The sequence below is a fragment of the Panthera tigris genome, chromosome A3 (genome assembly GCF_018350195.1).
Source record: "Panthera tigris isolate Pti1 chromosome A3, P.tigris_Pti1_mat1.1, whole genome shotgun sequence".
Classification (NCBI taxonomy): domain Eukaryota; kingdom Metazoa; phylum Chordata; class Mammalia; order Carnivora; family Felidae; genus Panthera; species Panthera tigris.
Window position 1 is genome coordinate 62758247 of NC_056662.1, and position 27386 is coordinate 62785632.

Genomic DNA, 27386 nt, shown 5'->3' on the forward strand with positions numbered 1-27386 from the left:
CCATGGTACATTTGTCACAACTAAGGGAGTAATTGGTATCTTACTGTTAACTAAACTCCACACGCTTTACTCATATTTCACTTGTTTTCAGTTAATGTCCTCCTTCTGTTCCGGGATCCCATCCAGGCTACCACATTACATTTAGTTATCGCATCTCCTTAGACACTTCTGGTCTGTAGCAGCTTCTCAGACTTTTTCCCTGTTTCCCTGTTTTTGATGATCTTAACAGTTTTGAGGAGTTCTGATCAGATGTGCTGTAAAAAGTCCCTCAATTTGGGTTTGTTTTTCAATGTGTTTTGGATTAGACTAGGCTTCCAGGTTTTGGGGAGCAAGACCACAGAGGTGACATGCCATTTTCATCCCATCGTCACAAGGGTACATGCTCGTACGTGCAACCATCGTGACCAATCACTGTTGGTGTTAGCCTTGATTACACAGATTAAAGGTAGTGTTTGCCAGCTTTCTCCACTGTGGGGTTATTTTCCTTGCCTCCCTCTTTCCATAGTCTGTGGAAGCAAGTCCCCACATGCAGCCCACACTCAAGGAACGAGGGAAGGGAAGCTGAGCCTCACCTCCTAGAGGAGGAGCTGGGGGGAGAGTAGCTACATAAATTATTTGGAATTCTTCTGCATGGGAGATTTGTCTCTTCTCCCACATTTATTTATTTGTATCGATTATGGATACTTATTTGACACTTTGGGATACAGGCCCACTACAAAATCCTGCAAAACACTTATTTGAACTGGTACTTCTTAAACTTTAATGAGCATGTGAGTTTAAGCGGGCACCTCCTGAAAATGCAGATTCTGATTCAGTAGGTCTGGGGTGGCCCTGGATTCTGTGTTTACAGCAAGATCCAGGCAATGCCAATGCTGCTGGTCTGGCACTCCACTCAAATGACAAGGCTCTCTAGCCTGGGCTTGACTTCCTCGGGGAATGAGTGCTCACTACACTCCACAGCAACCTATTCCACCTTTGAAAGTTCAGCCAGGGATGAAAAATAAAATGAAAGTGTTTTCAGTCTTCAAATCTTCAAATCTATACCAAAATAATGAAAACTATTAATGTGAATACAAACTCGGTATCCTTTCTGGTTTTGTTTTAAACTAACCTGTAGATGTTTTTAGGCCTCTACCACCACTACACACGTGCACACACACACACACACACACACACACACACACAGATCATCTCTACCTTCTTTACAGGAATTCAAAAATGACTACACTCCTTGTGATTGATGAGGTGATACCTGAGATTTAACTTCTGAAATGGACAGACAGCTGGGGACTGTGCATCTCTACACACTCTGTGCTCTCCTTCAGGAGGGAAAAAGAGTAAACATTAGAGAAATGACAAAGGAAAAGCTATGACAAAGGAAGATTAACAAAGTAAATCATACATTCATATCAAACAGATGACGTGAGTCTTAAGGACACTTTTGCAAAACAATATGGCCCTAATGAGGCCATGGAGTCTGGAGGAGGAGTGAGACACCCGAGCCAGAGCCTCACCACTGCTTAGAGAGGAGACAGTGAAGGGCACTCGTACTGATTTTCTTCAAAAATCTATCTACCTCCTGTACTGGCACAAAAACAGACACTCAGATCAATGGAACAGAATGGAAAACCCAGAAATGGACCCACCAACGTATGGCCAACTAATCTTTGACAAAGCAGGAAAGAATACCCAATGTAATAAAGACAGTCTCTTCAGCAAGTGGTGCTGGGAGATCTGGACAGCGACATGCAGAAGAGTGAACCTGGACCACTTTCTTACACCATACACAAAAACACCCTCAAAATGGATGAAAGACCTAAATGTAAAACAGGAAGCCATCAAAACCCTCAAGGAGAAAGCAGGCAAAAACCTCTTTGATCTTGGCCACAGCAACTTCTTACTCAGCACGTCTTTACAGGCAAGGGAAACAAAAGCAAAAATGAACTACTGGGACCTCATCAAAATAAAAAGCTTCTGCACAACGAAGGAAACAATCAACAAAACTAAAAGGCCACCGATGGAATGGGAGAAGATATTTGCAAAAGACATATCAGATAAAGGGTTAGTATCCAGAATCTATAAAGAACTTATCAAACTTAACACCCAAAAAACAAATAATCCAATGAAGAAATGGGCAAAAGACATGAATAGACACTTCTCCAAAGAAGACATCCAGATGGCCAACTGACACATGAAAAACTGCTCAACATCATTCATCATCAGGGAAATACAAATCAAAACCACAATGAGACACCACCTCACACCTGTCAGAATGGCTAACATTAACAACTCAGGCAACAACAGGTGCTGGCAAGGATGTGGAGAAAGAGGATCTCTTTTGCACTGCTGGTGGGAATGCAAACTGGTGTAGCCACTCTGGAAAACAGTATGGAGGTTCCTCAAAAAATTAAAAATAGAACTACCGTATGACCCAGCAATCGCACTACTAGGTATTTATCCAAGGGATAAGAGTATGCTGTTTTGAAGGGGCACATGCACCCCAATGTTTATAGCAGCACTATCAACAATAGCCAAAGTATGGAAAGAGCCCAAATGTCCATTGATGCACGAAAGGATAAAGAAGATGTGGCGTGTGTGTGTACATATATATATATACACACACACAATGGAGTATTACTTGGCAACCAAAAAAAATGAAATCTTGCCATTTGCAACTACATGGATGGAACTAGAAGGTATCATGCTAAGCGAAATTAGAGAAAGACAAATACCATATGACTTCACTCATATGAGGACTTTAAGACACAGAACAGATGAACACAAGGGAAGGGAAACAAAAATAATGTAAAAACAGGGAGGGGGGACAAAACATAAGAGACTCTTAAATATGGAGAACAAACAGAGGGTTAGTAAGGGTTGTGGGAGGGGGAATGGGCTAAATGGGTAAGGGGCACTAAGGAATCTACTCCTGAAATCATTGTTGCACTATATGCTAACTAACTTGGATGTAAATTAAAAAACAAAATAAAATTTAAAAAAAGAAAAGAAACCCACCTCCTGAAGGTGCCTGGGTGGCTCAGTTGGTTGAGCATCTGACTCGATTTTGGCTCATGATCTCACGGTTGAGCCCCATGTTGGACTCTGCAGTGACAACACGGAGCCTGCTTGGTGTTCGCTCTCCCTCTCTCTCTGCCCCTCCCCTGCTCATGCTCGCATGCTCTCTCTCTCAAAGTAAATAAATAAACTTAAAAAAAAAAAAAGAAATCTACCACCTGGTACCTTTTGATTTGGTGGCCCTGGATTATATGACATCTATAATACACCATCAGAGCTTCCTTTGAAGAACATGGGACTTGAATTTCTAGCACCTTAATTCTGAACGCACATACCCACACACATAGGAGCATATGCTCCATCATAAATTTTAAAACAAATTACTGCCTTGTATCTCTGGTCTCTAAATACACATTTGAAAATCAAACTTGATGACTAAGTTTTTTCTCAAACAGATTGATCAAGGAAAACTGCTTTTCAGTAGGAAAAGAATAGTTTGCGAACTGGACTAGTAAGTGTCTCACATACTTGAAAAAATCAATTACAAAACAGAAAACCGAAACTACATTTCAGAAACAATGTGTTAGATATAAAAATTACTATATATCCTATAATAGAAGAAAGGAAAGGCATAAAGTCTATTTGCTATAAACTGACTTAAACTTACAAGTAAAACCTGTCTTACCATCTACATGAAATAAAGACACTTTTAAAAGGCTCAAGTAGTGCATAAGGAAAAAAATATCAAACAGCACATTTAAGATGTTAATTATACTGATTTCTTTGAAGATTAACAAAGGTGATAGAATTTTCTGGCACTTACAAACTCTTCAAAGTCACAATTAAGAAAACACACTAAATCCATTTGATATAAAAAATAACCAAACAACTTTAGATCTTTTTTTGGAAATATAATTCTCAGAAAGTTAATGAAAGATATCCCCCTCACCAGAAAGTTTACTTTATGAAGATTAAAAAGACATCTCAAATAGGAGACTGACCAAGAGCCTAGAGAAAATAGAGGATTACCTATTCAGTTATGAACATGGGTCCAATATTAAAATCTGATACCTGTATATACCTAACAACTGCTCCAGAGTGCTATTAATTCAAGTATATAACACACATTCCTTTCATTAATAAGGAAAAAAAGTGGAAGATGAAGCAGGAAGATAAGTCTACCTCATTTAGCAAAGAAAGAAAGAAAGAAAGAAAGAAAGAAAGAAAGAAAGAAAGAAAGAAAAGGAAAAGAAAAAGAAAAAAGGAAAAAAGAACACATAGGAGATTTAGACTTGCTAGGAATCCCCAGCAGCATACTCCACTCAAGAAAGATCCCAAAACCCACCCGTGCACAGAGAGACCCCAAAACTCACCTGCACACAGAGGTCATGACCAAGGAGGCTTTAAAATAGTTTCAGAAGACCCACCTCCCCCTCCCCTTCTTGCCCTAAAAATCATTCTTCCCTGCTCTCTCCTGGAGACAGAAGATCTGGCTATTAGAGACACTCCATTTTATCTTAATCTGTGTTGATTTTCACAAGTAGCCCCAGAAAATGATTTCTTTCTCGATTTTATGGAGGAGAAAACAAAGGCTAATAACTCTAAGCTATCAGTGGAACTGGGATTTGAATCCAGATAGTCTTAACTCCAGAGCCTTCTCTTTCATCCACTGTTACATTAAGCAGAACTATTAATTGGGAAAAGACAAATGAAATACAAGAGCAAAGATTAAACATAATAATCTAAGAGCAAAGGTTCAAGTGTGGAACATGGTGGAGGGGGCCCAGGGTAGCCAGGAAGTCAGAATGGTCAGCACTGTGCTAAGAACTGGATGCATCCATGATTTTGTTGAAGAAATGCATTATACTATCTGAGGGTCCAGTGGAGTACAGGAATAAACAGAGCAAAGAAATAAGAAAGGCATGAACAACTATATGGCAACAAATTGGACAAGCTAGAAGAAATGGATAAATCCCTAGAAATATGCCTAGAAACCCACCAACACTGAATCAGGAAGAAACAGAAAATCTGAACAAATAATGAGTACGGAGATTGAATCAATAACCAAAAACCTCCCAACAAAGAAAAGCCCAGGACAGAAAGATTCACTGGTGAATTCCACCAAACATTTAAAAAAGAATTAATGACAATCTTTCCCAAACTCTTTCTAAAAACTGCAGAGGAGGAAACACTCCCAAACTCATTTTACAAGGCCAGCATTATGCTGATACCAAAGCCAGGTAAGGACATTACAAGAAAACTACAGGCCAACATCCCTGATATAGATGTCAAACTACTCAGCAAAATCTAGTAAGCCAAATTCCACAGCACATTAAAAAGATTACACTATAATCAAGTGGGATTCATCCCTGAGAGGCAAGGATGGCTCAACATAGGCAAATCATCAATATGATACATCACCTTAATAGAATGAAAGATAAAAATCATAGGATCATCTTGATAGACACAGAAAAAACATCTGACAAAATTCAACGTCCATTCATGATAAAAACTCTCAACAAACTGGGTAGAGAATGAATGTATCGCAATATCATAAAGCCATATATGATAAGTCACAGCTAACATCATACTTAAAGTGAAAGGCTGAAAGTTTTTCCTCTAAGATTAGAAATAAGACAAGAGTGCCAACTCACTACTCTTATTTAACATAGTAATAGAAGTACTAGTCAGAGCAATCAGCAAGAAAAAGAAATAAAAGGCATCTGAGTTGGGAAAGAAGTAAAAGTGTCTCTGTTTGCAGAAGACATTATCTCACATAGAGATAATCCTAAAGACTTTGCCAAAAATTGTTAGAACTTAAATGAATTCAGTAAAGTTTCAAGATACAAAATCAACATACAAAAATTGGTTGCATTTCTATCCGCTAACAATGAATTACCTGAAAAAGAAATAAAGAAAACAATCCTATTTGTGAAAGCATCAAAAACAGTAGAATACTTAAGAATAAGCTTAACCAAGGAGATTGAAGGTCTGTACACTGAAGACTGTAAGGCAGATGAAAGAAACTGAAGATGACACACAGATAGGGAAAGATATCCTGTGTTCATAGATTGGAAGATGTATTATTGTTAAAAGTCATTAATTAATTAATCAATTAATATTGTTAAAAGTCCAAAGCTATCTACAGATTCAACACAATCCCTCAAGATTCTAATGGTAGTTTTTTGCAGAAATTGAAAAAATAATCCTAAAATTTGTATAGAGCCAAAAAACCCCAAATAGCCAAAGCAATTCTGAGAAAGAGCAAAGCTGTAGGTATCACACTTCCTGACTTCAAACTGTATTACAAAACTGTAGTAATCAAAACAGTATGGTACTGACATAAAAACAGACACAAAGACCAAGAGAACAGACTCAAGAGCACAGAAATAAACCCAAGCATATGGGTCGACTATTATTTGAGAAGGAAGCCAAGAGTACAATGGAGAAAAGATATTCTATTCAATAAATGATGTTGTGAAAACTGAATATTCACATGCAAAGGAATGAAAATGGACCCCTATCTTACCCCACTCACAAAAAACGTATTAATGGCTTAAACATAAGACCTGAAACCACAAAACCTGTAGCAGAAAACACAGGGAAAAAAGCTCTTTGACACTGATCTTGACAATGCTTTATGGATATGACACCGAAAGTGCAAACAACCAGAGCAAAAATAAACCAGTGTGCCTACATCAAACCAAAAAGCTCTGCAGAGTGAAAGAAGCAATCAACAAAATGGAAAGGGAGAAAATATTTGCAAACCACATATCTGAGTAGGGGTTAATATCCAAAATATATAAGGAACTCGTACAATTCAAAAGCAAAAAAACCCAAATAATCCAATTGAATAATAAACAAAGGACCTCAGTGGACATTTTCTCCAAAAAAGGCATTCAAGGGGTGCCTGGGTGGGTCAGTCGGTTAAGTGTCCGACTTTGGCTCAGGTCATGATCTCGTGGTTTGTGGGTTCGAGCCCCGCATCGGGCTCTGTGCTGAATGCTTGCTCAGAGTCTGGAGGCTGCTTTGGATTCTGTGTCTCCTTCTCTCTCTGCCCCTCCCTGGCTCATGCTCTGTCTCACTCTGTCTCTCAAAAATAAATAAATGTAATCAAAAAAAATTTTTAAAGACATTCAAATGGCCAATAGGTACATGAAAAGGTGATCAGCATCACTATCATCAAGGAAATGCAAATCAAAACAACGAGATATCTTCATACCTGTTAGAATGGCTAGTATCAAAAAGACAATAGTTAACACAATGCTGATGAGGAAAACCCTTGTGCACTGTTGGTGGGGATGTAAACTGGTACAGCCACTATGGAAAACACTATGGAGGTTCTTCAGAAAATTAAAAATCGAGGAGCACCAGTCAGTAGAGTGTGCATACTACTCTTGATCTCAGGGTTGTGAGTGTGAGCCCCACTCCAGGTATAAAGCTTACTTTAAAAAATACGATAAAAAAAATTAAACATAGGGATACCTGGGTGGCTCAGTCAGTTAAGTGTCCCACTTCAGCTCAGATCATGATCTGACAGTCATGGTTTCAAGCTCTACATTGGGCTCCATGCTGACAGCTCAGAGCCTAGAGCCTGCTTCAGATTCTCTCTCTCCTTCTTTCTGTCTCTCCCCCGCTTGTGCTTTTTCTCTCTCAAAATAAACAAACTTAAAAAAATTAAAAATAGAACTATCATATGATCTAGAAATTTCACTTCTGAGAATATATGTGAAGGAAATCACTATCTCAAAGACATATCTGCACCCTCATGTTCACTGCAGCATTATTTACATTAGCCAAGACATGGAAATAACTTAAGTGTCCATTTTTTTTTTAAGTTTATTTATTTATTTTTGAGAAGGGGGTAGAGGCAGTGAAAGAGGGAGGAAGAGAGAAGATCTCAAGCAGGCTCCACACTGACAGCATGGAGGTTGACGTCGGGCTCAAGCTCAGGAAATGTGAGATCATGGTCTGAGCCAAAATCAAGAGTCAGACACTCAACCGAATGAACCACCTACATGCCCCTCTAAGCATCTACTGATGGATGAACGGATAAAGAAAATGTGCCATACATACACACACACTCACATACACACTTACACATGCATGAATATTATTCAGCCACAAAAAAGAAGGAAACCTTGCCATTTGCAACAACATGGATGCACGTTAAGGGCATTAAGCTAAGTAAGATGACTCAAACAGGGCAAGCAAATACTGTATTATCTCACTAGATACGTGGAGTCTAAAAAAAAACTCAAACTCTTAGAAATAGCAGAGTAGTGGTTGTGGGGTGGAGGGTAATAGATAAAGGTGGTCAAAAGGTACAAACTTCCAGTTATAATATGAATATGGCCTGGGGATGTAATGTAAGAGCATGGTGACTATAGTTAACAATATTGTATTGTATATTTGAAAATTGTTAAGAGAGTACATCTTAAAAGTTCTCACCACAAAAACAAAATTGTAATTATATGAGGTGATGGATGTGCTAAACTAACCTTAATGTGGAAATTATTTTGCAATATATACATATATCAAATTATTACATTGTACACAAACTTATACAACGTTATATATTAGCTGTATGCAAATAAGGCTGAAAAAAAACCCCACATGTATATAAGAGAAGGACTTTTTCTTCTTACCAATTTAGACAGGAAAAACTCTGTGGATGACTTTGGTGGACTTCCTCATCCAACGGTAGTTTTGCAAAGTAACAAGACATTTGGAAAAGGGATGTCAATGAATGTATATTTCAAAAGAAATAGGAACTCAACAGTGGTCAACTTGAATGGACTTCTTACTAAAATGGGGAAAAGCATGCCATTGTCCGTATGTTTGTTCTAAGGACTTTCATGACCCTGGATCTGTATTCTTACTAACTCTTTATATTTTGATGTCAAAATCTGTAATTAACCTAACAGGGTGACTGATAAATTAATTATGCATAAGTTTGAAGAAAAAAAAAAAAATTACCAAACATTCACAGGTGCAAACCGTTATCCCAATTATCAACCGTTCATATCTCTGGATGTGAAGAGAAGGCACAGAAAGTTCTTGTTATTGACAGCAACAAGAGAAATTCAATTAAGATTTAATTTGCTTATTTTTTCAACCATTGCCTTTAATTAAAAACAGAAAGTAAGACTCCACTTGAATATCTGTAGTTAAATCCTTTTAAACAAAGAAGCACACACAAGAATTATTTGATAATTTTGAAAAGAGGTGTTAAGGATATGCTTTGAAAACTTATTTTTTATATATTGTCACATTTTTGAGAGTCAAGGTACAGATTTACTATTGGCTTTCTAGACGTTGACATATCTGAGACACATACAATTTTTAAGAGCTTTTTGAAAATACAGTTAATATAATTATTGTCTTCACTATGTACTTCTAGCACCTTCATCTAGATTTATCCTCCAGTTTCCTTTTTGAGGTCTGAATCTGGTGGTCTGGAGAAAGCTTTGTGTTTAACTCAAAATTAAAATTTTGATGTCCTAGGTTAAGTTTTCAACAGAACCTCTGTTCCTAGAGAAGATCATTCCACACACCCTGTTGCCTCCAGCCCAAGACAGGCTCAATGAAAGAGACAGCAATTGTACCCAGTAATAAAAATACACTAACATTTCAAAAAACAGAAGTGAGGAAATTCTAATTATGTGTTATTTTCCAAAGCTCCCTTAGGTAAATAGAACCTAGAATTTTATCATGCTCCCTGAGTCTGGGGAAGGCAGAAATGTTTCAACTATACGTTATGCAAGGGGATCAGGGGCAGGTTGGGACAGGGACACAAAGCCAACTATAAAAAGCTAGGATTTTGAAAGTGTGTTGGCTTACACGTCCACAGCATTTTTCCAGCAGAGAGAGAGACCGGGAGGAGAAAGGTGCTCCCTTTGAGATTTCCAGCCTGTTTTGGGTTGCTCCTCCCCTTCTCTTATTCCTGTGTCCAGCTCATTGTCGTCTGTTGGGCCAACAATCTGTTCATGGGTCAGGAATGGTTTCTTCTTTGACCATCAGTATTTAAAAGAGCAGCAGCACACCTTGTCCACACAGGATGGTGGAGAAAATCTACAGGTACTGTGCAACAAAGGCTCTCAACCTTGGGCAATTTTGCTTCCATTCACGGAACAGGTGGAAATGTCTGCAGACATTTTTGCTGTCACAGCTGGGAGGGTGGGTACTACAGGCATCTGTCGGGAAGATGCTACCAAACATACTACAACACACAGCACAGTCCCCACAACAAAGAATTACCAGGCCCAGAATGTTAGCAGTGCCAACGCTGAGAAATCCTGCCATGGCAGGACAGGGTTAGAGAGGAGGGAGGTACATAGTACAGGGAAACAGAAGAATGTCATGAACGACAATATGGCTTAAAATAGAAAGAGTTTTATTACTTATTTATACTTTCCTTTAGGCCCATGAGCTGATTTTACTTCAGGCCTCGGGAGTGGATGCCAAATTGTCTGGCTATACTCAACCACAGTGCTTTTGAACAGCCAACTTAGTTCTCAGTAACAGAAATATGCTGGGTGCTCTAAATAAATCCCAGGGCAATGGAACAAGTACATATGCTCTGCAAGCTCAAAAATGCTTCCACAATAAAAACGGTAAGGTATTACTGTTTGACTGACATAGCTGAGAGCAAACAACAAATAATGCTATTTTCATGGGATGGAGACTGACCCAATAAATCGCACCACATAACAGGACGATATACCATCAGATATTTTATAGAAATTCTGGGAAATGACAGGAGGCTGCTAGCGTGCCCGTAATGATGTTTTGTTGCTTTGTAGTTTTTAAAGTACGTTCAGAATTATCTTTAGTCACAAAAAGTCCCAAACAATAAGGCTGGGAGAGGATGGAAAGTTTGTCTTCCAAGATGAAAAATGAACTTGGAGAAGTGCTAGATTAATCTATCTAGGAGGATCCCATAACCCCCTTTCACTTTATGAACTTCAAATTTCCCCCTCTGAATGATGAAAGCCTCCTTTGTCTGGGACAATGTGACGGTGTTCCTTTCCTGACTCATCAGGTTTGTGATGGAGTCTGAGGGAGGGGCTGTAATTCAAAACAGAACAGGTGCAAGGAGTAATGGCCCGCTAGGCAGGAACTCGACCCTCAAAAATCAGAACTACTCTTGGTCTTATAATCTTTAATATGATCTACAGGAAGGTAGAGAACACTGACCAAAGGAACCTCTTTGTGAAGCATGCTAACACATTAAGTCAAAACTGCCGAAAATTGACTTACTTCTCTCTTACACACACACCTATCGACAGGAATCCTCATGTTGTGAACAGCATTACTTCAATGCACAACGTTCGTTTTTCTACAACACGGCTTTTCTTAGTGCAAAATCTTTCACTCACCATCAGTACCAGTGGTCTCGGCACTCTTGGATCGTAAACCCCTCTCGGGGGTGGCTGTGACAGCGGTGGTTGCAGCAGCACAGGTCGGAACAGAACTGACTAACACTTCCTGGGCACCTGACTCTGCCAGAGACGATGCCGAGCACCACTCCTATACGAATTCGTTTAATCCCCACGACCAACCTATGAGGCTGTGGTACCTTCCCATTTACCAAGGAAGACGGACGGGGGAGGTGCAGATTTCAACTCACCCAGAATAACACGGCTGGGACGCAGCAGAGAAAGGATGTGCACGGACACAAGCTGGCTCCAGAGTCCGAGCTCCTACTTATGTGGAGTCACTTCTTCGAGCACATGTTCCCAGCTTTTATATACTTATTTAGAAATTATATGCCAGTCTGTTGATATGTACATTATTACACGTCTGCTCTAAAATAGTAGTCAAAGGGATAAGGGAGAAAAATAACGTGCCAACCTATTCTTCCACACTTCACTTTGAAGGCCATGGCTCACACGCTGTGAATGCCCGGGCCTGGCGTTTGTCGTCTCTCTGATGCTGCTGACCCGTGCCCACCTTACCATCACACAGCCCACCTCCTCAGTGCACTCCGGGACCCGGGAGGCTAACCCACTGTCACAAACACCTTCTGCATGCCCCACTCCGTGCCTCGGCTCACATCAAGTCCCTGTCAACAACAGGAAATTGTTGAAAGGTTTATCCTAAGACGCGGTGTCCTCACAAAGCCTTCTCTGAGCTCTTCTCTCAGATGCGTGTCCTCAGCCACCTGCCTGGCACACGCCGCAGCCATGTATTTCTGTGTAATTGTGTGCAGTATCTATCGATGGCTTGTTTTCCAAGGCAGCTCATAAGCCTCTTGAGAACAGAGAACATGTTACATATTAACTTTTCTTTGTACCTTCCATGGCACCTGGCATAGTACTATGCACTTAATTACCACTCAGTAAGCATGTGCTAAATAAAAGAGTAAGTAAACATTCTCTCTATTTACTCCACGTCTCTAGGGCCTAAGGACAGAGAGTCAAAGGGAAGATCATCCTGGGAAACAGGAGATTATGGGAGATACTTTCCTCTTTACCTATGCTCACGAGAATGGAGACAGACTGCCTTGCTTGTACAGGAAAATGCCTTCACACAGTCCCCAGTAATCTGCACGTATAGCACGGGGATTTTACACAGCATTCCAGTTTCTAAAATAATAGTGTCCTTCCACACCTTGTTTATCTACTGCTTGCTGCCTACTCTGTTAGCACTTTTTATAATTAAAGGTAATCTTGAACATACAGATATGTGTAACAAACCCAATTTCAGGAGAAAAGGGGTTTACCCTTTATTTAAAAAAAAAAAAGTTTCCCCTTGTCTATTAATGGGATTTGCTCAAATGCTACCTTCTCAACAACTATTCTGACACCTCCTTTGATACTGTCATCTGGCCTCTCTTACCAGCCCCTGATTCCCTTTATCCCACTTTGCTTGTTCTTTTTGTCCACAAAAGTATTATCTTCCAGTAAATGATACAATTTATTTATTATAATAAATTATATGATACTATCATTTGCTCTGGTTTGTCTCCCTGCCTCTAGACTGCAAGGTCGGTGAGACCAGCGATATTTGCGAGCAAGGATCTGTCTCCTTGGTTCTCTGATGTATTCCAAGTATCTAGAACAGGGTTTGGCATGTAGTTGGTACTCAACCAACAGAAGGCACAAATCAGTAGACGATGTCAACTTCCATTTCACTCCACACCTTGAAGGCCTCAGAGAGAGTCACTCTAGCCTGAGAATGTTCTTTCCCTCATCCTGAGAAGTGGTACAGCATGGCAATTAACCACAGAAGCTTGAAAGCTCTGAATCCCGGCTCTGCTTTTTCTAATTGATCCCTGCATAACTTTAGTCAAATCTCATAACCCCTCTCGCCCTCAGTCTTCTCATTAGTACAATGGGAGTAATATCCATCACTCAGAAGAGCCTCCAAAGGCACTCAACATCCACACACCCCGGTATATAAGATTCAGTAACTGGCGTGTGTATATAATATATATATTCTTTACACTATTACTTCCCTCACTCTATCCCAAACGGTAGCACATCTTCTGATAAATCTATAAATTCCACAGACTATGAGTTCAGAGCACTACAAAATAGCAGTAGCACTTTGGCTGGTGACAATGACCGTGTACTATCATCAACGCTCCAGACCTGGCAGCGAAGGGCTGTCTCCTACACCCAGAGAAAGCTCCCTAAGTAACACATACCAAATAAAAGCCTTTCGATATTTATAAGGAAAGGATTAATTCATCTTCCAAAGTAGCATTTTAATTAAAAATGACTTTTCTGGGCTTACATCCAGAAAGGAATATATTGCCAAAAGGTAAGATTTAACAAGGTTTAGTTTAGTTTTGTTTTTTTAAATTAAAGTGCTTCCCAATCCTTTTCACGTCAAGGCACACACATAGAAAATAATCTTTCTTTGGCACTCTGGGACAAACAGATGCGACTGCTCCCAGCTGCAGGTGACGGCCTAGAGCCCCCAGCCCTGCCAGGCCCTACTCAGACTCGCTGGGAGCTGAAGGAATCAGTCAATACTTGAAGCATGTACAAGCACAGCATTGGAGAAGCTCGGCCTTCTTGGACTGGAGACCTTCCTAGCAACTTAGATTTTTCTCCTTTCGGACAAACACCAGTCCTCAGAGAGAATGAATCTGGCCACCAGTGACCAAAGTGAGCACTTTCTTTATGACTCATTCCAGAAAAAAAGCACACTGACCAGCAATCCATTTATAACTTACAACATCAGCATAATTTCATGCTTTTGTTTTTACTTTCCATTCTGAAATTTTATTTTCCGTGCATAAAGTAAACAATGGAGACAGGCCAACCTTAAGTCACCAAATGGAATCTATCAAGTAATGTTCTATTTCTAGGCAGCTTGAGGACTCTGCTTTATGTTTCACAATTTTGTACTTTTAAGAAATACAAAAAAGATACAATTTTTCAAGCATAAGGTGCTATCTTATGGTCACAATTTGAAAAGATGGAGTGGATCATTCTTTTAAATTTGATTGTAAGTTTTAGTACAACACTTAGTAAAAAATACACTTTTTTCTAAAACACTCATTTCCTTATATTTAGAAAACACTGACAGAATTCATACTTAAGACTACCTCTATCACTGGTTTTCTTTTTGTTTCCACTACTTCTCTCCATGGCACAGAGTCAAGGACGGTCGGTATTATCCCTGTTTCCTGAACAGTGATTCCTTCAGAAAAGCGGCTGGCTGAATTGACCTACCTTTATTTCTTTCCAGGTTTTCTGCTTTTCTGTTTCACAAAGGTAATACCAAGATCCACCTCTACTTTTGTTCTCTTGCTGTCCTGCCCATCCCTGCACAGCTGTTCTCACACCCATAAAGATCCCAACTCTAGGCCTAAAACAGAGTGTTCTAGATTCAAGCAGAATGTTATCTTAGTCTCAGTCTCCCTCATGCCTGATTCCATATCTGGCAGCTTTCTCTCTTGCCTCATCTTCATTTCTGTTATTCATATGCTCCCTGGTGCGAGGGTTTGGCTGGCTCGCTTGGCTTCTAACCCACAGCTCCCTCCCTGGGAGGTTAGAAACGCAAACTTATGTCTTCACCTGTACCTAGAACTGGGTATGCAAACCACTGAGTGTGCTGAATTGAATTCAATCTTGACCTCTTTTTCATGTGCCCTGCAGCTCCTAGGCTTAGAACCCACAATTTCTGTGGGTGTCCATGTCTGAGTGTTTTGTCTCACACTCTTAAGGATGACAGAAGGTATGGCAACTTCATGCTTGCCTATAACCGAGGTACCAATGGAGGATTCTGTACTTTTAGACGATTTAATGTATTTAAGACTATTAAATGAGACACCAAAGAGAAATCATGAGAAAAAGATGAGTGGAGGGAGGGAAGGTGCAAAACTGCTATGATTTCACTCTCAAGTGTAATCTAAAAAACGAACAAAACCACAATGGATAAACAAACAAAAAGCAGCATCAGACTTGTAAATAAATATTTACAGACTTGTAAATATAGAGAGCAAACTGGTGGTGGCCAAAGAGGAGGAGGGTAGGGGATGGGCATAATGGATGAAGGGGAGTGGGAGATACAGGCTTCCAGTTATGGAATGATTAAGTCACAGGAATAAAAGGCAGAGCATAAGGAATATAGTCAATGATATTGTAACAGTGATGTAATGGGACAGATGGTAGCTACATTTGTGGTGACCACAGCATCATGTATAGAGTTGTTGAATCACTACGTTGAAAACCTGAGAATAATGTAACATTGCGTGTCAACTATACGAAAAAAAATGTCTTACTAGTTGGTTGTAGCCTCTCAGGGTGTCAGTGACTTCCTCTGTCCGTCTGTCTTTTTTTTTTTTTTTTTTTTTTTGAGAGAGAGAGAGAGAGAGAGAGAGACTCCACACTCAGCGCTCAGTGCAAAGCCCAACCCAGGGCTCTATCTCCTAACCCTGGGATCCTGATTGGAGCCGAAATCAAGAGTCAGACACTTAACTAACTGAGCCATCCAGGTGTCTTCTAATACCTCCTCTGTCTTTCTAATACCAATGGACTTACTTTGTTTCTAGCATCAAATCAGATTTCAGGACTCAGGGACAAGGGATTAAAGACAAAGCAAAGCTGGATTCTTTGCTTGGTTTCCCTAAGACATAAAAAGTTGTTATTCACATCAATTAGCAGGAGGTACCATTTTCTAAACACCTTGAAGGATTGCTGAGAGTATTAATGAAATCACACATTCATTTTATGCAGCATACAGGTGGTGCTCAAAACGTTCATTTTACTTCTCTTATGGCAAACTCACCAAATGTGTGGGCTTAGGCTGTCTGAAGTCCATCTCCGGTTAATATTTCATGTCAACCCAAAAGTCCAATACTGCCGCTCAGCTCCACAGCCAGAAAAGTGGCTCAGGATTCCCAAAGTGCAAACATCAAAGCTCCCAATTTGGGTAGGGGGAGGGGACGGAGGAGTAAGAGAATTAAACACGGTGTTCAACAGATTCTTCTGGTAAAGACTGAGAAAATTTAATCCCAGCAAAGGGGTGTTTAGAACTATGGAGATTGTCTGGATTAACTGAAGAAAAAAGAATACCTTTGCCTAGAATGTTCATTCAGAGAAATGCAAAAGTGGTTCTTCTGCTTCAACAGAGGCTGAATTACCTCAACTGTCTTTTCACCTTACTCATATAAGAGAGCTTAGGTAAAGAAAGAGTAGGGACCACCGCTTGTGTGTTTATATCATGAGAAAAAGAACCAAAATAGAAAATGAAAAAAATCCCAGGGCACCTGGGTGGCTCAGTTGGTTAAGCGCCCAACTCTTGATTTTGACTCAGGTCATGATCTCACAGTTTGTGGGATCGAGCTCCGAGTTGGGCTCTGTGCTGTCTCAGAGCCTGTTTGGGATTCTCTCTCTCCCTCTCTCTCTCTGCCCCTCCCCAGCTCGCACGTGCATATGAGCATGCTCTCTCTCAAAATAAATAAATAAGCTTAAAAAAGAAAAAGAAAATGAAAATAACTCAAAATTCAAACTTGTATTTCAAATGGTATATATTTCCTTACGAGACACCAAAATGTGACTTAAGTGCCCCAAAATCAGAATACATCCTACCTCATAATCATTGGCCAAAACTCTTCTTCAACACAAGAGAACTTTTTTAATGCCAATATGATTTCTCGGGAGTGATAAGTAACCTAGTAATAATGTTAAGGCCCCAACATGAAGAATTTTGGCAAGAAAAACAGACGGTTAATTCTACTTAAAAGACAGGGTAGCCCTGCCAGCCAGTGTTGTTCCCAAATGAGGTAATGTCCATGGCTCTTATCTAGCCTTTATGGAGATTTAATGTCATTTACCATTGGCTCTTATGAACCGGCTGCATAATCTCACCTTTTCTCATGTGTGTTACTTCCATCCATGTCAACACTGCAGTTAGGAACCTCTGGTTTTTAAAATGATTAAGAAACGATTTTCATATGTTTTCTTTTTATGCACGTCCTATAATTTGAGTTTTTCTTCCATCGCCTCGGAAAATTCAGAGATCAGCATATTTCTCATTTTCAAGGTATTCTATAGAAATACTCTGAGGTTTGATATTTTTATGTAAACATTTTTCAAAGAAGCCAAAATGTATAATTCAAGAAAATGTTCTGTGGAAGAATTTGTTTTCTGATTACAAAATGATTTCCTCCCTCTGAAAAAAAATAACAATTTTATATTTATTTAGCTGGCTCTGAAAGTCCCATGGAGATTCTCATGCCTTTCAATCCCTAACACCTCTTTTCCCGGCCTTTTACTGATTTCAAAGATAACTCCATGTGGAGAAGGAATCCATAAACCGTAGAAAGGAAAGAGAAAAAGAACCCTTTCCGTCTTAACCCCTTGCGTTTTCCCCATAAAGAACAACAGAGTGAAACACAGCTATTACAACACAGATGAGACACCCAAGTGGACATGACAGAAAAGATTTTCACATGCCTTTGAATTCCTTTTTTCAACCAGGGTATAAACCAATCTGGGTAAAGACAGGAATCTGTTTGACAAACATGAACATGATACCCAACACCCATACTATTTTGTTTTGTTTTCAACAAAACATCTCCCTTTACCTCCCAACACTCAGGAACAAAAGCAACGGCCACAACCAACCTGGAGTCACAAGGCTTTTACTTTTCCATGGTGTTTCACCCTTCAGGTCACAGAAAAAGTAAACTGGAGATATCAAAGGCAGCCCAGAGACAGAGCAGAAGACCATGCTCTGTTGCTGGGCAGACTGGTGAGACACAAGCCAGACCTGTTAGTGTTGTGTGTGGGAAACGAGGTTGGGAGGCCCATTTGTACAAGTGGCGAGCCAGCCAAAGAAGCAATCCCAACCTCTTCTGACAAGATTGAGCCAAGAATGGATCTGCAATAAAGAAGATCTGATGGCTGATCCCCACTACCTGCCTCCTGCTTGACAATCTGACCCCCGCCTCTAACTCAGATGCAGAATCGAGGCATCTTTGAAAAGCATGTCCTTCGTTACTCACTATTGCCAGCTCCTTCCCTTCAGAGTAGTGTCCGACAGAGAATCGAGACATCTAACTTGTATGGGCCTCAGGGTCCCACGTTTAAAACCAAGATAATACCCTCCAGCCCTCTCGTCATCACTGAGATATAGTGAGGACCAAGGGAGATGAGTGCTTGAGAGACTGCACTGAAGAGACCACCAAAGACCCCCAATATATACCACATAGACCAGAGGATCTGCTCTGGTCGCTTGGGGGCCGCAGTCTTTTCAGGAGGTCTGCAAGATCAAACTATCTTCAATGCCACTAAGACATTCCTTTCTCCTTTATTCTCCTTCTCACACAGACGGCACATGGTGGGGTTTGCCAGGGGCAACAAGGTGTGTGATGATGTCAGCATTCTAATAATGACTAATGGAATGTGTGCTTGTGAGTTCTTGTGTTTTAAGATTTCCTGTTTCAGTTTCTAATTAAATATTGATAGACAAAAGTGTTTTTGGAATCCACAATAGCTTTTCAGAGGGTAAAGAGGTCCTGAGACCAGTTCGTGACCTGCCAACCTAGAACTTCATCCCACCCAAGCCTGCAGTTCCCAGATGGGCTGACTTGTCACCCATCCTGAGCCCTGCTATATGCCGTTGTCTCTGCGTGGGGGGCTCTCCCTCCACCTTTTGCTTGGCTTTTTCTGCCTTTACTTCGAGGTCACTTTTTCTGGGAAGCTTTCCTTTGACTCCCTCAACGCCAGTCAGGTGGCCCTGCTAGATGTTCCTCTAGCACTTAGCACACTACATGGTGATTGCTCGTTCTCAGAGGGCTGTTTTTGTCCTGGATTCCTTCAGTGCAAGAACCGACTTAGTCACTGTTCTGATGGACACAGTGGTACGTAGGAGGCATTTAATAAATTTAACAAATACTTGCTGAATATATGTAACAACCAAGAAAGGAAGGCATGAAGACAGGCCTATCTTGCATTCGTTGTCACCTAGAGGGAATTAGTTACTAAAAATCTTACTTTTCATTATAGTACAGGCTCATTAAAACTATAACAATAGTAACTATATATCATATTATGTACCAGGTACTATTCTAAGCACTTTATATGCTTTAATTCATTTAATCTTCACAAAATCCCTAGCAGGTATATATCACTGTTGTCCTTGTTTCAAAAATGAGGACACAACACTGTATGTTCACTATCTTGTAATTAAAATAAAAAACTTAATACTAATAGTAATAACATAAAAAACAATCGCAGATGTGCAGGCAGTGAGTAGTGAGACTGACCCTGAGACAGTCTGGCTCCAGAGTCCCAGGCCATTAACCATTCTATACGGTGCCTCTCGTGTCGGCAGCAGAGACCTCAACCTTATGGCACATACTGGGATCTCAAGGCCACTCCTCAACTCTGCTCACAAACCACAAACATGACTTGATACTTGAATCTCACCCCCAATCCCGCCCCAACATGAGTGACCCCAGCAGCCACATGAACAGACGTGTCGAGTACCACCCGTTCCCAAGTTTATCATTAGGGTTTAAAAAAGACAGTTCCGGTAAGAAGTTTCTTTCTCATTCATTTGTTGTGCTTTGGTCCTTTGTGGGGGAAATGTTAAGTTAAAAGCAGTAAGTGTATTTGTATATTTATTAAAAATAAAAAGTCTCTTTTGTAGCACTGAGAAAACAGGAGAGTAGGGCTTGGCATTTCTATGTGTGATGCCACAGCACAAACTCTCCCTGATGTGTCTAATTCTCCTTCCTCTCTTTCAAGGAATGCTCACAACTTCACCTTGAGCAGGGAGTGGCCCAGAATAGTCGGTAGGCACTTGATGGAAGAGACAGAACTTTATCTGGTTCAGAGAGCTATGTACAAATGGGAAAGAAAGCATGAAGTAAAAAATACGGGATTTAATGCAAAAGACAATCTGACTGAATCACAGTGTGATGCTGTACTCATTTTTGTAATGAAAAAAGCACACCTAGGAAATACCAGTCCTTTTCAGCAATGGAAAAAGAGTTCTATGGATAAAGTTAAAAGCCTGTGTATCAAATCTTCACCTGCAAACAGTAGGTGAGAAACCAAAGTTTATCCTGTGCGGTTTGACACAAAGTAACTTTATTTACCTGGAGAAGCGTCCCATGAATATGGTTTTGCCGGAAACACTGATCGGTGGAGTTGGGGAGTTTGGCCAACAGAGTTCGGATGGTATTGGGGATTTCATCCACCATAACAAATGGAACCAAGGCACGAGCTGCCATCTCACGGGAGCGGTAGACAGGGGAGTGACCACATCTGGGGAGACATAAAAACACAAGACCATTCAATACTCATTTCCACATCCATGCCTTTGTACGTGCTAATGTTCTTTTTTGTTTGTTTTGAATTTTTTTTGGATATATGTCATTCTGTACATGCTGATGTTCTATCTAGCTCCAGCTGGGACATCTAAGCTGAGGGGGAGTGGGGTAGGGGATGGGAGTTCCTCCTTATTCCAAATGTTGGTTTTTTTTTTTTTTTAATACTTCCCTTATTCCAATGATGGTGTGTATGTGTTAGTGTTGGTTCTACGGGTGATTTTCTTTTTCATATAAATATCATTAATATCTATGATTCGATCACATAAATAAATGCAGACAGGCTTTGGGAATGATTCAATAAATAGTAGCAAAAAATAGCTTCCTCCTGAACAATCAAACAACTATTCACTGAGCACTCAAAATGAACAAATAGTAGGTGCCATGAGAAATAAAAGTCATTGTGGTCTCTGGGGTGCCTATACTCTGGATGGCAAGAGGGGCAGTACATTTGAAAAGATGCCCCAAAAGCACAAGACAGTCCTGGAAGAACGATATGCAAGTGATCTTCATATTATGGCTACATGAGGATAATAAGACTGTAGATTCTGGTATTGAGAAGGATTGAAAGAAAGCAAGCATGGTTCCCAGAAGGCCGAAACCAGGAAATTGTTTCAACCAGAAACAGTGGTATAAAGCAAGGAAAAAATGCTCAAGGTATAGGTAGATGTATCTGACTGAAGTAGAGGCTCAGAAATAACAGTGGAACTTCAGGCTGAGAAGTGGGTCTGGCCAGACCAGGGAGTGCCACAAACGGCAGACTACAAGATCTTGAACTATTGTCAAGAGAACAAGAGCTGGACCCTCAAGTCACTGAATCCTTGCCTCTGGGCTGACTCACACCCAAAGAGCTTGAAGAAAAGCCAGTTCTTAAAGTGAAAGTCACGGACAAGTGGGATTTTGAGATTCTACAAAGGTCATTGGAAAGGCAGGTCATCTAAGAGCCTCTTGACTTTGTAAACACTCAGAACCTGAGAGCCCACAACCATTTTGTTGAAATTGTGCACTTGAAAGCCTTTACAGAGATAGTATTATTTGAGAGGAAAGCCCAATATGGTAAGTCTGGGCTCAAGTAAGTTCTTAACTAGAGAACTCTTAAGACTCCATGATTTTTTACCCAATTTAGAAAGTAACTCAACTTAGAGAAATATCTTAGACGTCAAGACAAGGATGGGGAAGATCAGAACATGGTAGACTCTGTGGAAGAAAGAGAGAGAGGTCTCTCGTTCTGTTTTCAAAATTAATTAGTATTCCAAGAAGGTATTACTGCTAAGATCTGGGTCATTAGGGCCATGTGGCCACGTAGACTTAGCATGCAGACGCACAAAGTCCTACCACTGTAACGTTTCTAATACCCCAGAGGTAACACTGACATTTACCTTAATGTGACAATAAAAGAACAGATTAATTAGTGTACAAATGGAATGGTCCAAAGAGAATTTCATCATGGGGAGTGGGGTAGGAAGAGTGGAGAAAGAGGCACAGGGGAAGTCAAAACTTGGGTCATTTTTTCCCCCTACAAGTATACATCTGTGAGACAGGTCAATCAGCACACACTTTATGGATGGAGAACTCACCTTACATCATACTATGGGAAGACACTGGGAGCTAACGTTACAGCAGGTAGCTAGAGACTTCCCAACGGTTTTTGACGAGGTTCTGCCAAATCACGCATTTTTATTTTTCCTTTAAAATGATTAAATGTTTAATATTTAATGGGCAAACGCAATAAAATGTTTGCTTTGGCCCATGATGGGGGTGGGGGGGAGTGAGAAAACTTCACTTGACAGAGAAAAGAAAATACTCTGAAAACGCTTTGAGATATAATTAGCAAATGACCTCACTCAAGCCGGGTCATTTGTAGGAAGCTTCCCCATATGTCTGTTCCCCACCCTTCCAACACACACACTTTGGGTTAGAGTGTGTTTTATGTTGCCGAACTAGGCTCTTGTATATAAATGTTTCTTTTCAAACACAAATAACTCTGACATGGTTACAGATGTTTAGTTTCTAATTAGCAGTAACTGAACACTAAGAACGCCCCTCCTTTTGCTCCTGACCTTTAGCAAATGATGGTTTCCCAAAGGAATCTGGCATCCATACAGGAGAAGGAATGGAAAGTGGGAAAAATGTCAGAATTTTCTGCGTTCAGATACCCTGTGCCAGGGTACTTTCCAAATGCACACAATCAGGTTAAAGAGCAAAACAACCCCCCCCCCAAAAAGTAATGCAATTATAGAAAAAGAAAAGCCTATTTTTTCTTTTTTACATTTATTTATTTTTGAGACAGAGAGAGACAGAGCATGAACGGGGGAGGGGCAGAGAGAGAGGGAGACACAGAACCGGAAGCAGGCTCCAGGCTCTGAGCCATCAGCCCAGAGCCGGACGCGGGGCTCGAACTCATGGACCGCGATCGTGACCTGAGCCGAAGTCGGCCGCTCAACCGACTGGGCCACCCAGGCGCCCCAAGCCTATTTTAAAAGTAATATTTAATTATCATTCATTATAAAACAATGATTAAATGTAATTTCAAACTCCTCCACTGCACGTTGTTAAAATGGATGGATAGATTATAGTCAATACACACACACACACACACACGCACACACACGCACACACGCACACACCCATTAAGCAAAAAAACATTTCCAGGTTACTGTTTTGTCAGTTCCTGGGGGGCAGGGAGGGGTCTGATGAGGGGGTCTGATGAGGTATATGTGACCTGGAGTGTGAGAGGATATAAACACAGTCTTTTTAGCCCTAAGCAGAATATATTTGCACCTAAAATCTATCTCTCCCTTGGCTAGAGTCTCCTAGTTTGATTCAGTAAATGTGCCAAAATCAAGTAGAGATGCTCTGTGGGGACACAGAGTCTAGCAGCTATAAAGGATGGAAAATCAGAGCACCTGAATTTCCATTTTGCTTTGTATACTGTGTTTTATGGCTTGGACAAATCACAGTAACCTCTGGGTCTCAGTTGAGCTGACAGCGGTAGCAATAATCTATACCAGTGTTCTCATGTGATGTCTATGAGAACATTCCAAGAGGCAAGGCGCTTTGGAGATACAAAGTTTCCATAGTGAAATGTGTCTGTGTCCAGTACAGGATCTGCATGTTCTAAGAATTGCAGGCCTCTAAATGGCCTCAATGAGAGAAAGAAGACTGTGGTGTGAAGGCTGTACCATTTATAAGAAGATAAAACAACAAACTGATTATATGAAGGCAATGAGATTTGGGGGGGGGGGCGCTCCATCAAAAGTGATGAGGAGAGGGGGGCGCCTGGGTGACTCAGTCGATTAAGTATCTGACTTTGGCTTAGGCCATGATCTTGCCGTTCATGGGTTCAAGCCCCACATCAGGCTCTGTGCTCCAGCTAAGAGCCTGGAGCCTGCTTTGGATTCTGTGTCTCCCTCTCTCTCTGTCCCTCCTCTTCTCTCTCTCTCTCTCAAAAATAAATAAAACATTTTTTAAAAATGGTAAGGAGGAATCTCAAGCCCTTCTGAAAATAAGTAGGTCTGCTTCTGTCTCTCTAAGCCTCAATTTCTTCAGGAAAATACACCAAATGGATCTGGGATCTGAAAGGTCATGTCCCCTTTTACTACTATTTGAAAACCATGTACTCAGTAGCCCTAGCTGTGTTCTAGGCCTGAGCACTAGATCCTTGCACAGGGTGTGCGGGACATGCAGACACCTGAACCTCTAGAACTTTCACTCCAATAAACCCTTCCCATGTTAATTTTAATCTCCTATTTACTGAGTGCCTACTGTGCTCTCAGCACTGTGTAACATGAAAAATGACACATCTGTCACCATAACACTTGCATCCCGCAATTACCGAGCCCTTGGCAATTTATAAAATATATGAACACCCCTATTTCTTTACTATGCAACATTCTTGCAGGACACGAGGGCATTACAAACCTAAATGAACAGATGAAACATAAAACGAAGCTCAGAGAGCCTAAGTGGACCCTCCAGGATATGTCAGCAGCAGCACCCAAGCCAGAACCACCATGCACGGCTCCAAGATGGAATCTGTGGGTTATTCCGAGGAGCAGCTCACACCTGGAAATCGAGGGAGCATAAAAATATCTCCCAGCTAATAAAAACACAGGCTTTACTAGTATGTAGGAAATCTCTAAATGTGTGTGTTGAGTTTGTTTTTGTTTTTAGTATTTGTAGGATCCCCAAAATATTCCAGAATCTAATACAAACTGTGGGCTTATTCCAAAGAGAAATAGATCTATGAACATACACATGCAATTTCCCATATAATTTCAGGAGGTTCATGACACACACCCAAAACCCTTGGGGCAGTATCTCCCAGACCCAGGGCAAGAATCTCCAGTTGCTCCTTTGCACGCAGTGTGACTGTCAGGTATGTGCTCTGCTTCCCAGAGAGCGAGACAGAGAACAGGACTCTGCTCACAGAATACCACCAGTCTAGAGGGGAGTGAGGCAGATAACCCCATGATCCCAAATCAGTAGTACCCACGGAGACCCACACAGCTAGGAGCGGCATAGAGAAGCCAAGCGGCAGAAGGAGTTGGAATGGCTTTCTGGAGGAGATAAAGGACCTTCAGGTGAGAATGATACACACCTCTGGCCTTCAGGCACCACGGAGAACCCTGGAGAGTTTAGAATATTCTGAGCAGGCAACTGTTCTTCTGAGATCTTCCCTACACTTCACCATTTCCTAGAATGGTGGCTGACCTTTATCCACATGTTTCCCTCTATATTTACCCTCAGATTCTATTCCAGTTTCCTTGGAAGGTTTCACAGGTAAGTGGCTGGCCATCCCCCAAACTTTCTCTGCTCACCAGTACCTCCTAGATGAGCATGGAGACATCTGAGTGCCCCACACAAGCCCACACCAGGTAGGTACCAGAGAAGCAGACAGAAAAGCGACTGCCCATGCCCCGGGAGCCCACAGTGCAGTGGGAAAGACAGGCCGATCAGCCTGTACTTGTCAGGGCCACAAGAAGTAAACACAGGCTATTGTAGAAGGGCTGAGGGGAGACACACAGAGAGGAGGGTGGGTGGTCTGGGGGATATGGTCCAGCTGTGATGAAGCTGGGGCAGGCGGAAAGAGCATTTGGGTTGGGCCTGTGTCTTTCCCTGCATGAGCCCAAACTGCCCCTCAGTGCATCCAGACAGAAGGAAGGGATCTGAGGTTTATTAAATGACTACTGTGTGTGGGGACCGGCTACGTACTTTAGACACACTATTTCATCGACTCTACTAAATCTTCACTGCAAGGTCATCATCATCATCATCATCGCTATTTTCAGATGAGGCAAGGTTTCTCAACATATTTCAGATCATAAAACTAGCAAGTGTCAGATCCTGCATTCCAATTAGGGTCTGTCCACTTGCAAAATCCAGTTTTCTAAGACTTGACATGCAGCCACCTCAAAATCCTCAGTCTTGGAAAAGCTTTGGACAAGTTCAACCTAGACCCACTGAATGTGACTGGCTTTTGAAGGCATCCGGCCTCTAATTGGTAGAACATGAAGCAGAACAATAAAATGATGCTGATAACCACTAACACTTACTAAGCATTGACAGAGGGCCAGACTTTGTGTTAAAATCTTTGCACGTATTTCCTCATCTAATCCACACAACAAGGCAGAATGGCTGAGAGAACATTTTTAGGCAATGTGAGGGAAGTATTTTTGAAAGGACTTCATAAGGCCCAGTGACCTTGTGTGAGTCCCTCATTTCACAAGAATCAGAGAGAAAGTCTTGAGAAAAGTCTCAGAATGACTTCACGATCCAGCTAATACCCCCTTCCACTCTCCCTCACCGATAATATTAATGCTTCCCCCAGGTCCTCTACGTTCCCAGGCCCAGCTCCAGTCCTATCCTTACTTTGCAGAGGTCAAGCTGTACCTTGTACAAAACAGAAGCCCCCAAACTCCTGCTGCTGCTGCTGAACATGGTCATCCACTTTCTCTAGATGCCCCTACTTAACCAAGGGGTTGGCGTCCTAGGAGCTGGGCCGAGTTTAAAGAAGCTATGTGTGACTTCCTCCCAAGTCTTTCACTAGATTTACTCAAGAATGCCCTGCCATGATTGTCTGTTTCTCATACAGTAGCAGCACCGTCTGCTGTTGGGGAATGGTCATCTATTGATACAAGTTGAGATAACCCTACCTAGCGAGGTATTTCTGCAGGCTGGGTGAGAAGGCATAGGCTGAGACCTCAGGCTATACTACTTTAAAAGAAGAATCTTGCTATAAAGTGGAACCTTGAACAACAGGGGTCTGAACTGCACGGGTCCACTTATATGCAGGTTCTTTTCAATAAATACATTGGAGAAAATGTTTTGGAGATTCGTGACAATGTGAAAAACTCACAGATGAACTACGTAGCCTAGAAATACTGAAAAAACTAAGAAAAAGTTGGGCATTATTGTAAGATGACAGTATATAATACACACAACATACAAAATACGTGTCAATCAACTGTAATGCTATCAATATAAGGCTTCCAGTCAACAGTAGGCTACCAGTTAAGTTTTGGGGGAGTCAAAAGTTATGTGCAAATTTTCAACTGCGTGGGGTGGGAGG

At 41.1% G+C, this 27386-nt stretch overlaps 1 protein-coding gene across 4 annotated transcripts in view; it reads right to left on the reverse strand.

The window, feature by feature from the left end:
* THADA (THADA armadillo repeat containing) overlaps positions 1-27386 on the reverse strand; it is a 327215-nt gene that overhangs the window by 129218 nt on the left and 170611 nt on the right. For all 4 annotated transcript variants that reach the window (XM_007097838.3, XM_042981284.1, XM_042981287.1 and 1 more), the window contains one exon: positions 20585-20753. In XM_007097838.3, coding sequence (XP_007097900.2) covers positions 20585-20753 — 169 coding nt within the window. The remainder of the gene's footprint in view (positions 1-20584; positions 20754-27386) is intronic.